General features: G+C 41.8%; 1 protein-coding gene across 3 annotated transcripts in view; it reads left to right on the top strand.

The window, feature by feature from the left end:
- JCAD (junctional cadherin 5 associated) overlaps window positions 1-11,639 on the top strand; it is a 149,040-nt gene extending 137,401 nt beyond the window's left edge. For all 3 annotated transcript variants that reach the window (XM_030798438.1, XM_030798436.1, XM_030798437.1), the window contains one exon: window positions 6,516-11,639. In XM_030798438.1, the coding sequence (XP_030654298.1) occupies window positions 6,516-6,550 (35 nt within the window). In that variant the 3' untranslated portion in view covers window positions 6,551-11,639. The remainder of the gene's footprint in view (window positions 1-6,515) is intronic.
- The last annotated feature ends 488 nt before the right edge of the window (window positions 11,640-12,127 follow it).

Raw genomic sequence — 12,127 nt, forward strand, 5'->3', positions numbered from 1 at the left:
TTCCTCTGCAGTCCCCCTTCCTCCTCAAAAAATATGCCCACTAGACTTTAAGGCTAGTTAAAACTTGTCATAGACTTCTAAAGCAAGTTTTCTTCATCTATAAAATCAGGATGATTTTCTCAGTCCTACATCTTCCTGAAAATTGTAAGGAGTTTAAAATAAGACAAATAAATCCTGTTATAATACAATACCAGTTGGTAAATACTTCTGTGTCTCAGTTCATGGACACCTATTTCAGGGAGGTTTTTTGTTTTGTTTTGTTTGAGACAGAATCTCACTCTGTTGGCCAGGCTGGAGTGCAGTGGCATGATCGTAACTCGCTGTAGCCTTGAACTCCTAGGCTCAAACGATTGTCCTGCCTCAGCCTCCCAAGTAGCTGGGACTATAGGCATGCACCATCACACTCAGCTATTCTTTTAGTTATTTGTAGAGATGAGGTCTTGCTGCATTGCTCAGGCTGGTCTTGAATCCTTGGCCTCAAGCAATCCTTCTGCCTCAGTTATGGTGCCCAGCCCAGGGAGTATTTGATAACACAAAATTTCCAGTACAGAAAAGCACTCCCTCAATTTTTAACTTGACTATTTAGTGTGAGAAGGTCCAGTAGGTATCTAAAAACACCTAGGTAATGCAAATTTTCATTTTAGCCAGTTATTAACAACACCTCCCTCATGACTTTTTGGGTTTTTTTTAACCACTGCTACTAACAAGCAGAAAATTTAATTATTTTTTTCTCCTCTCCATCTGATGCATTTGCTAATATACAATAAAATGGCCAAAAATCTTCAGGCAGAGAGCCACTCATGTTGACAGCTTCCTCGGGCATTTTCAAGTACAGTCATGCATCGCTTAATGGGGCTGCACTCTGAGAAATGCATCATTAGTAGTTTTGTCATTGTGTGAACACCATAGAGAGTGCACTTCCCCAAACCTAGATGGTAGAATCTACTACACACCTAGTCTTCATGGTAGAGCCTATTGGTCCCAGGCTGCAAACCTGTACAGCCTGTTACTGTATGGAATACTGCAGGCAGTTGTAACGCAATGGTAAGCATTTGTGTATCTAAACATATCTAAAGAAAAGGTACAGGCCAAGCGTGGTGGCTCATGCCTGTAATCCCAGCACTTTGGGAGGCCGAGGCAGGTGGATCACTTGAGGTCAGGAGTTCAAGACTGGCGTGGCCAACATGGTGAAAACCTGTCTCTACTAAAAATGCAAAAATTAGCCGAGTGTAATGGCAGGCACCTGTAATCCCAATTACTTGGGAGGCTGAGGCAGGAGAATTGCTTAAACCCGGGAGGCAGAGGTTATAGTGAGCTGAGATCGCACCATTGCACTCCAGCCTCAGCAACAAGAATGAAACTCCATCTCGAAAAAAAAAAAAAAAAAAAAAGAAAAGGCACAGTAAAAATATGGCATAAAATATTAAAAAAAAAAGAAGGGACCACTTTCGTAGGGCACTTACCATGAATGGAGCTTGCAGAACTGGAAGTTGCCCTGGGCAAGTCAGTGAGTGAGTGGTGACCAAATGTGAAGGCCTAGAAAATTCCTCTACACTATTGTAGACTTTATAAACCCTGTACACTTAGGCTACACCACATTTGTCTAAAAATTGATTACACTATGACATGACGTCACTAGATGACAGAATGTTTCAGCTTCATTATTATCTTACGGGACCACTGTCATCTATGTGGCCCGTCATTGACCAAAATGTTGTTTGGTGGTGCATGACCATAATTGGAGGGAAGAGCACCATTAGGGACGATTTCTCACATTTGTTTTGCTCAGGTGGCCCCCTATGGGCCTTTCATGTGATGGTCACTAGGCCTCAATATTCAAAACCACTCATTTTGAGAGCAACTGAGGTCATATGATGGAGGTAGTAATACTTTTGACATATGTCCACTTTTCCGCTCACTGTTGCTTCACAAGTTAGAGTAAAGCCTTGTTATGTCACCGAGAAGTGCTTGGACTTTGCTTTCCTTTTGATGTATTTAATCATTTGAAACATAAGAAACCTCATCTCTTCCCCACTGCACTGCTGCCCCCATGACCCCAGCATGCTAGAACTGCTTCATTGCTCCTAAATTTGTAGCCCACTTAAATTCGAGCATCTGTTCTGGAACTGTAACACAAGGCCATGCCATGTCTATCTGCACCACCCCACCCTACACACACACCCTTGTGCTCTGTCATATCAGAGATTAAAATTGGTCGTTTCAGCTCACGTGTCTTTAGTGGTCTTTCATGACTCTGGCTAAGAAATCAGCAGCCCAAAACCAATTCGGGTCACAGGCTCCCATCTTTGCTGGATGACTGATGCTCCAATTCGGAAGTGTCATCCCAGGCATTGATCGTACACAGAACCTCCTGGTTCCATCATCCTCTGTTGCAAACCCTGTTAATACGAGTCCAGGGGAAGAATGAGAAGAGATATCTGTGAGGCCCGAAATGAGGGAAATCGGGGAAGGCTTCATGATACCAGATCATGCCATGAGAAGGCTGGATGTTAGCACATCTCTGAGGGCGTTAATGTGTGAAATGCCCACCAGGGCAGTCCTCAGTGAGTTGTCCTCAGCTGAAATGGAGCCCACAGAAAACAGGATTCTAAATTCTCCAGGTAACCACCCTACCCTCTAGACCTGTGCTGTCCAATATTGTAGCCGTTCGTCACATACAGCTACTGGGCACTTGAAATATGGCTCATGCAAATTGAAATGTGCTGTAAGTATAAGATACACACCAGATTCCAAAGACTTAGCACAAAAAAAGAATCTAAAATGTCTCAATAGTTTTTATATTGGTTACATATTGAAATGATATTTTGAATATATTTGGTGAAAAACAGTATTAAAATTAATTTCACCTGTTTATTTTTATTTGTTTCAACATAGCTACTAGAAAATTTAAAATAATGATGGTTGGGCATGGCGGCTTATGATTGTAATCCCAGTACTTTGGGAGGCAGAGGTGGGAGGATCATTTGAGCCCAAAACCAGCCTGGGCAACATAGCGAGACCCCCATCTCTACAAAAACTGAAAAACAAAATTAGGCTTGGTAGTGCATGTCTGTAGTCCCAACTACTTGGGAGGCCGAGGGAGGAGGATCGCTTGAGTCCAGGAGTTTGAGGCTGCAGTGAGCTGTGGTTGTGCCACTGCACTCTAGTTTGGGTGACAGTGAGACCCTGTCTCTAAAAAATAATGTTTTGTAGCCCACATTATAATTTTACTGGACCTGGACAGTCCATGAGCTGAAGAAAGCCCAGGGGACTGTGGGCAGCAGGTGTGTTCTGTGGAGGTGTCTCTAGTATGCCTGGCACGAAAAACCACTAAAAAGATGTGAGCTGAAATGACCATCTGTAATCTAAAGACACTTGATGGTAGTGACAACACAGCACAGATAAGGGTCTTGAAGGGTGTGTGTTGGGTGAGGCGGTACAGACAGACATGGCATGGCCTGTTCAGTGCCTAGTGTTATGTAATGTGAGGCTTAGCCTGGAAGAAACTAAGCATCTTAATAACAGATGCTCCCACTAGCCGGAAGTGTGACTTCCACACGTTCTCATAATTTCGTGACCGCACACCTTATTCTCAATGGAGAAAAAGACACCTTTGCTCACAGGAGGACCCTCTCAGAATGTGAACACTCTGAGGCTGATTGAGCACAGAAATGAAGCACCCAGCTATTAATGTCTTATATTGTTTCACGGATGTTGTTAAGCATCAACAGTCAGAAAGAACTTATGTCAACTCCCCTTCCTTTTAGCCAGCTTGTCCCTGCGTGCAGCTGATGATGTTTGAGCAGGCACAAACTTCTTTTCCTAAATGCAGAGACTGTCCCATCTGGTTAGTAATGTAGGGCTTAAAGTACTCTGAACGCTGTCTCAGTCATCACAGTTATGATACCTGTTGTATCATACATCTGTCTCAGCCAGGTTGAAAAGGAGTGAGGAGGATGTGTAAGATGTTTTGCTGCTGGAGAAATTGGAATGTCTATGGCCTTTTTAATGCACAGTTGTCCAGATGGATTTCAGAAAAGATTGTTTTTCGTTTTCTTTTCTTTTCTTTTTTTTTTTTTTTTTGAGACCAAGTCTCACTCTGTTGCCAGAGCTGGAGTGCAGTGGTGCGATCTCAGCTCACTGCCACCTCCACCTTCCAGGTTCAAGTGATTCTCGTGCCTCAGCCTCCCGAGTAGCTAGAACTACAGGCATGTACCATCACACCTGGCTAATTTTTGTATTTTTAGTAGAGATGGGGTTTTGCCATGTCGGCCAGGCTGGTCTCCAACTCGACTTCAGGTGATTCACCTGTCTTGGCCTCCCAAAGTGTTGGGATTACAGGCATGAGCCACCTTGCCCAGCCAAAAGATTGTTTTTCTAACTTTCCAAATACTTCCAGATTTCCTTTTTTTTTTTTTTAAGTGAATCACCTTTTTTGACCATGCTGAGACTTGATATTTTTTTTCCTTTTTCTTTTTTTCCCAGCTTTATTGAAGCATGATTGACAAAAATTGCATATATTTAAGGTATAGAACACAGTGTTTTGATTCATCTATAGATTGTGAAATGAGTACCCCAGTCAAGGCAGTTAGCATAGTCATCTTCTCTCATAGTTACCAGTTTTTCGAGTGTGTGCTGAGAACGTTTGAGATGTACTCTATTAGCAAATTCCAAGTGTACATGATGGCATTAGTAACTAAAGTCACCATCCTATGCACTCGGTCTCCAGTACTTACTCATCTTATAGCTTAGGGTTTGTACCCTTTGGCCAGTATTTCCCCTTTTCCTTCACCCCAGCCCCTGGAAACCACCCTTCTACTCTCTATTACTGTCATTTCAACTTTTTTTTTTTTTTTTTTTTTGAATGATTCCACATATAGGTGAGATCATGCAGTATTTGTCTTTCTGTGTCTGGCTTTTTTGACGTACCATAATGTACTTAAGTTTCATCCGTGTTGTTGTAAAATGGCAGGATTTGCTTATCTTTTAGGGCTGAATGATATCCCATTGTGTGTGTATATACAATTTCTTTTTTTCTTTTCTTTTTCTTTTCTTTTCTTTTTTTTTTTTTTTTTGAGATGCAGTTTCGCTCTTGTTGCCCAGGCTGGAGTGCAATGGCGCCATCTCGGCTCACAGCAACCTCCGCCTCCTGGATTCAAGCGATTCTCTTGCCCCAGCCTCCCGAGTAGCTGGGATTACAGGCATGTGCCACCATGCCTGGCTAATTTTTTGTATTTTTAGTAGAGATGGGGTTTTTGCATGTTGGTCAGGCTGGTCTGGAACTCCCAACCTCAGGTGATCCACCTGCCTCGGCCTCCCAAAGTGCTGGGATTACAGGCATGAGGCACCGAGCCCGGCTATACAATTTCTTTATCCGTACATCCAGTGATGAAAACCTCGATGATTAGGTAGTTTCCTATCTTGGCCATTGTAAATAATGCTGCAGTGAACTTGGCTATTGTAAATAATGCCGTAGTGCAGATATCTCTTCCATACTGATGTCCTTTCCTTTGGATACATACCCAGTCATGGGATTGCTGGATCATATGGTAGTTCTATTTTTAATTTTTTTGAGGAACTTCCATAATGTTTCCATAATGGCTGTACTCCTTCCAGATTGCTTAAACATTTTCTCTTTAAAAATTAAGAAGCCTTTGAGCTGCTATGGCAGGAAAATCTTACCACAGGAGGCGCACGCCTTAGGTTTGTCTGCATTCCAGACAGACATCTGTGAATTGGAGGTTGTGGGACTTGGCAGCGCCCAGCAGCAGCAGTAGTGGCAGTTTAGGATGATTGCTCTTTTGTATGGTGTCCCGTTTTAGAAATCCAGGTCATCTGGGCACAGATTGGGACTTTTCCATTGACAGCAGTAGAATGGATCAGTGCGTGAGGGCCCAGACTCGTACACACTTGTGTTAGAAGGCTCTAGAAGCCTCGCGCTGACAGGTGAGCATCCAGCCCTGGGGCTGCCTACTGGTCAGTGGTGATGAGAGACAGAAAGCCTCTCTCTGTCAGCCAAGCAGTCAGGATTCGAGGATCCTCATGCCTTCAAGGGACAGCGTTTGATCACAAAGATGCATATTCTAAAGCAAGCTTTCTTTTGAGCTGTAATTTACCAAAAAAAAAAAAAAAAAAAAAAAAAAGAAGAAGAAGAAGAAGAAAGAAAGGTAAGACATCTACCTTAATATCGGCCGAACGCATCACTGCCACTTTGGAAACATCGAGTTTAAAGTGAAGTATATTCCATGGTGAACAGGAAGGAGCCACCGAAGTATTCAGCAGTTCATATCTTCCCATCTGTGTTTGGGTAATGACTATGCACATTCCTTGAAAACAGCCTTTTTGACAAATAGTTTTTTACTCCTTAGTGAAAACATGATTGTTAAAATGTCTAAAAATTAACCTTTATACACTTGTAGATTTTGTTCCCTAGACAAATTTGTGGTCTAAGGATTAAACAGAAAATAGAGCAGTTGAATATACCACTAATTTTCTTTTCTTTTCTTTTTTTACAGATTCCTATGACCCTAGCAGAGTGGAGAGGGTGTGATGAAATGGCGGTGGAGCTTGCATTCTGTTGCGAATTGAGTATTCTCAAGTAGCTGATAGATTTAGTCTATCAGCCCCACTTCCCCATGTAGAAGCTGGAAGTTGCTGAGTTTTTAGCATCCCGATAACATTCTTTACCACTGCCACTAGGAAACTTGCCATCCTCTCAGAACTGCTTTGTGGCGATAAAGCGATCGTCCGTTGAAACCATCTGTTTTTATAGCATGAAGATTTAATGCCTATAATTAAGAAGGAGTTTTCACAGAAACTCTCCTTCATGACAGATTTGACCAAGCTGGTAAATAGTTTGGTGTTGCTCTTGTTCTGGGCGAAGATTTCAATGTGGAAGATCTAGCAAATGCTTTGGAAAGGCCTGTGAATGGTGTGCTCCCCTCTGTGTCTCCATGGCCTGCAGTCCATGCTCTTGTGAAGGGGTTTGGGACACAGGCTGTTGCCTGGTGTTTCAGCACTTTCAGTTTAGGGGAAATGTGAATCAATAGGTATGATCCATTTCTAATCAATTTGGCCTTCTGCTGCTGGAAGTAACTTTACTTATAAGTAACTTGCCATCAGAGAATAAAAGCAATATCTTTCAAGTTCCTGAAAAATTAAAACTTGTACTGTAATATACTAAGAGTATTATTTATCTGGCAGTGAAATATTTTGATCATTTGCAAACATGCCATTGTCTGCTTTGCACTCAGTATTATCTATTTTTATTTTCTGTATGGGTATTTAGAAATTCTTTATATGAAAAATAATTGCTGGTTTAAAATAGACCATTTTAACAAAGTGACTATATTTCTTTTTACGAAAATGCTATTTTTCTATGATGTAAACAATTGTTAGGCGGCAGATTTTTAAGGAAGTATTATTTTATTTAAGAGTCTGTATCCCTTTGTGTGAGAGGAACCCAAAGAGGGTTCACTTTTGCTTTAAAGCTCTGTCCCTTACCCATTGACAACTCTGCTACTTTTGTTTTATCTTAGAAAATGTCAGTATAGACATATCACAGGGTTAATAAAAGAAACTTTTCACAAAGATTTTTGTACAATTGTAGCTATCAGGTTATATTTGAAAATAACCCTCTCAAAACCAGCCAACATTGTCATGACAATTTTTGCTGCCATATCAACTAGAATTACCAAAAAACATAGTTTTATCTTTGTATGTGTGTGGGGATCTGCCCTGAGACCATGCTTTTCTTCCCACCCCGCCGCCCCACCCCTTTAAAGAAATACGTATTTTTATCTAGAATGATCTTGAATTAGTCTCTGCATATTTTTAGAAAGTGCTTGGGGACATTATATATATGCCATTACAAAAGTATTATGAGGCCCGTGTATTCTACTGTGTTTAATACTGCATTAACCTGCACAAAGTTTATGCATTTTTTATGCATTTTTTTCCTTCTTTCTAAGTAAGATATTCTTGATAGCTAACATTCCCTAAATCATTTCCCCTCCCTCCCTCCCTCCCTTCCTTCCTTCCTTTCTTCCTTCCTTCCTCCCTCCCTCCCTCCCTTGCTACCTCTTGCCCTCCTTCCTTCACCCTGTTCTCCTTTTCCCTTTTATGTTTTCCCCTTCTCTTTCATTTTATTTTCTTTTAGAAAAACCACCTTATCTATTTTTAGACATTTCAAATTCCTAAAATGTGAACCGTTGGGTGATCTGTCCTTTGGCCCTAAAACGGCTGGCCAGGCTCTCCTGGCCTGTTCTCATCTGCACTGTATGATTTTATTTCATAATAACTTTATGTATTTGGACTGTAACAAAACAGAATCTAAGTCACCGTGAAAAATCTTTCCAAGTCTTTTCAAAACACTTATCTGCAGTCCAGAATTCAGCTCTTATGAAAAGTTAGAGTGCACTCCAGTTTTCACAGCAGCAATAAGTGCGGGAAACAAAAAGTTCCTCTTCCCAGGAAGAATTGAGTGGGGAAGAGTTCAGACACTGTTGTAGCTGGTGAATCATTGAAGTCACCTGGTAGTACCAAATAAGGTCTGAGGCGCCTGGAGGTCTTTGTGGGGTCTTACTTCCCTCTTTAAATGCAAACGTAAGAAGGTATATGTGTATATACATTTATATATGTGCACATGTATACACGTACATGTATGCATACATACCCATACATGTACATGAACTCCGTTCTGATTTCCTCTGAAATTTTGTTGATACTATCTAAATACCTCTTTGAATCAAAATAACTTAATTTTAGCTCATTCCTCAAGAGAAAGAGAAGGATCCCCAAGGAAAAAAAACTGTTGTACCTTCTGTGATTCTCAAACCAAAATGTGATGCGCTTTTGTTTTGTTATCTTAAATTGTTGTATCATATCTTTCTGAAACCATTCTGAATGAAGTTCAAATTTTCAACATTTATACTTTAACTGTTCTAAATTTAAGCCGACATGTAAATCTTTTTTGGGGGGAAGGTAACTTGAAAAGTTTAACTTGAAAATTTGACCTTTAAACTTTCATATTCTAAGGTAAATAATAGCCTATAACCAACAGCAGCTTTCCCAGAGGTCTTGAATTTAACACTAATTATTCAGTTATTGTTTCTATTTCTCATACATACATAACTTCGTTGTTTTTTGTGGCTGGAAGAAAAAGTTTCTATATTTTGTATTTGTCTTCGTTCTTCTCATGCACACAATTTACTGTTGGTGTTTAATAATTTGGAGCTCATAAAATTAAAAGTTGTAATTTTGACCATTTGGACTAAAAATTATATGAGGGATTACATATGCAATGGATTAGTACTTCTTGATTTGCAAAAGAAGGGAAAATGATGGTAATTTAGCTCAAATTGCCTTTCTTTGAAGAAAATTTCTGAATGACTGAAAACCAAATATCTATATTATCACTTTCAACCTCATGTTTCTGCAAACTACAGAAAAACTCCTCACTGACAATGCACCCAGCCCTGACTGGGTTTTCAGGATTATGTCCACGTGCATAACTGCTTGGATTTCTTCTTTTAAAGTCCCTGAAACATGAATCTGTTCTTTGAGATCCTGGTTTCCTTAGCAGAGTTGTAGGTTGCGGGTTTCATTCATGTGGAAATTCTAAATAACTTTTGCTGCCCCATGTTACTGTTGGTGAAGGGCCGTTGTTAATGGAAGTTTACGTTTTAAAACTCAAATGACTCTGAAACCAGACCCTGATCATTTTTTGCAGCAGCAAAATGACTTATTCTGACAGCATCTCGGTTTGGGGCTTCTGAAGAAAAAGGACGAAGCTGATCTGTTGAAACAACTACTTTCCCAACTCGTAGGCAAAAGGGGCTGATGGAAGATAACATTCACCTACCATTTCATCTTGTGACCCCCAAAGATCATGTTTGTGTGTTCTGGCTGAGTTTTTTATTATTGTTTGTTTTAAATGATTAAATAATACACAATTAAATGTCAGGATAGCATCTCTTGCAAAGTGACCAGTGCAGCAGAATTGTCTCTCTATCCATATTTGAGTTTAGAGAAACATTTCCCATGTCCTAAGTTCTTAGAAGCAATTACTTTAGCATTGGGGAGCATTGTTTTACCAGACCCATTTGTGCAGGGGAGATGAAGCTTAAAAGACGGGATGTGGGGTGGGAGTGTGTTTCTTAAGCCGAAGCTGTTGCAGGCCTGGGGGATTTTTGCATTTTCTTTTTGTTTTGTTTTTGACTGCAGATTCTGTACATCTGTCTGTGGGAGGAGAGTTGCCACTCAGGACAGGATTTAAGAGACACATTCCAGTGACCTTTAAGAATCTGCATGGTGGGAGGTCCTTCTCCAGGAGTATGGGTTGGTCCACTCTGGGACCCACCACACTAAGAAGGGGGAGATGATAAAATAACATTAAAGGAAGAATGGCCTCCAGCCTGCAGGTTTTGTTGGAAAGAAAGAAAAAGGGAGTCATTAAGACCATAAATTCAGATTGAGGCCTCTTGAAAAGCTTGATGCGGGCTAGCAACCTGCCTGTTGAAACAGTCCTTGGTTCATCAGCAGCGTGGGGAGGCAGCCAAGGCTCCTGCAGATTCCTGGCATTGACCTCGGAAAGCCTCTGCGATACTTGTGTGTATGAATACAGCAGAGGACAGGGAGCTCCTTGTTCTGTGGTCTCTGCTTAGTGACTGAAACTTAAATCCAAAGGCAAGCCCAGATTGTCTGGCTGTTCATCCCCATGCCTTGATGGGGGTGAGGAGGAACCCTTTCCGTATGAAAGACGGGCCCTACTAGGGCTTACAACCAAGCCAAAGGACCATCTCTTTCTTCCACCTCCCTTCACCCCTGCCCCGCAGCAGAGCCGAGATGTGAGACGTTCATTGTCACAGAGCAAGGAGACAAAGGGAAGTTCAGGTTGAGAAGCATATGGCAGCAAACAGAAATGAAAACCATATGTCCCAGCCAGGGGGAAAAGCAGTCATTTCCAGATTATAAAAATCAATGAAGTACTCTCCACTTAGGTCACCTGAAATTCGAGCCCTCACAGTCAGACCTGTCAGAGAAGTTAAGCAGAAACATCTCGGGGGGACTTCTAAAATTTGGTGAAGACAAGGCCTTGCAACCCCAAAGAAACTTTTTTTTTCCCCCTTGAAACAGGGTCTCACTCTGTTGCCCAGCCTGGAGTGCAGTGGTGCGGTCATGGCTCACTGCAGCCTCAAGCTCCTGGGCTCAAGCACTATCCTCACCTCAACCTCCTTAGTAGCTGGGACTACAGGTGCACACCACCATGCCCAGCTAACCACAGACACTTTCATGTGTTCATTCTTTCTTTGGGCACCATTAATACCTAAGACACGTAGAAAGAGTCCCAGAAAGACGCAATTGGTATTGGGTGATTGCCGGCTGCAGTCATCACCCCCAGATCAGGCTGGTATAGGATGCCTTAAGGTGATGAGAGGTGAAGGTGCATGAAGAATAATGAGCGCAGGGAAGAGAGAAGCAGGACAAAGTAGCAGATAAAATGCCGGCAAAGCACAGATGAATGTCTTCAAGAAGCTCTTGTATTTCTCTGCACAATGTAAATATCCTTGCTATTTCAGGATGGCGGCTGGCCTGCTCAGTAACATACATGTTCCAAATAAAGATTTTGCATGAAAGTACCTATGTCCGTTGTCTTTTACTGTAGGTGCAAGAGCTGCCCTAGAGGCTGGTTCCTGAAGGGCAGCAGGCTGTACAGGGGGCAGCTCAGATGGTGTGGGTAATGCAGGGACAGGTAGCCCACAGGGTTCCAGCACCTTTGGTCTCCACCGGGATTTCCCGGGAGTTAAAGCTCCTGTTTACATCTCCCCCAAGGCTTACTGACATTGTGGAAAGAGGCCTAGAGTTAATTTGGGGACTGGGTGTGAATATTGACTCTATCAATAACCATGTGGCCTTGTACACATCACATCCCTGGCTTCTGTGTCCTCCCCAGCCTCTCCTACCAAAAGAACATAAGAATCCAATATATAGAGAACTTCCAGCACATTGTGGGTGTTGGGTGCCTGGAGAACGAAGCTAGGGCAGTGCCTTCTAGGGAAAATACTTCCCTGGCAGTGTTGTAGGTTTTACCATCCAGGCCTCTGTCTTGTAGGGCGGTTCTGGAAGC

The sequence above is a fragment of the Nomascus leucogenys genome, chromosome 18 (genome assembly GCF_006542625.1).
Source record: "Nomascus leucogenys isolate Asia chromosome 18, Asia_NLE_v1, whole genome shotgun sequence".
In the NCBI taxonomy this organism is placed as follows: Eukaryota; Metazoa; Chordata; class Mammalia; order Primates; family Hylobatidae; genus Nomascus; species Nomascus leucogenys.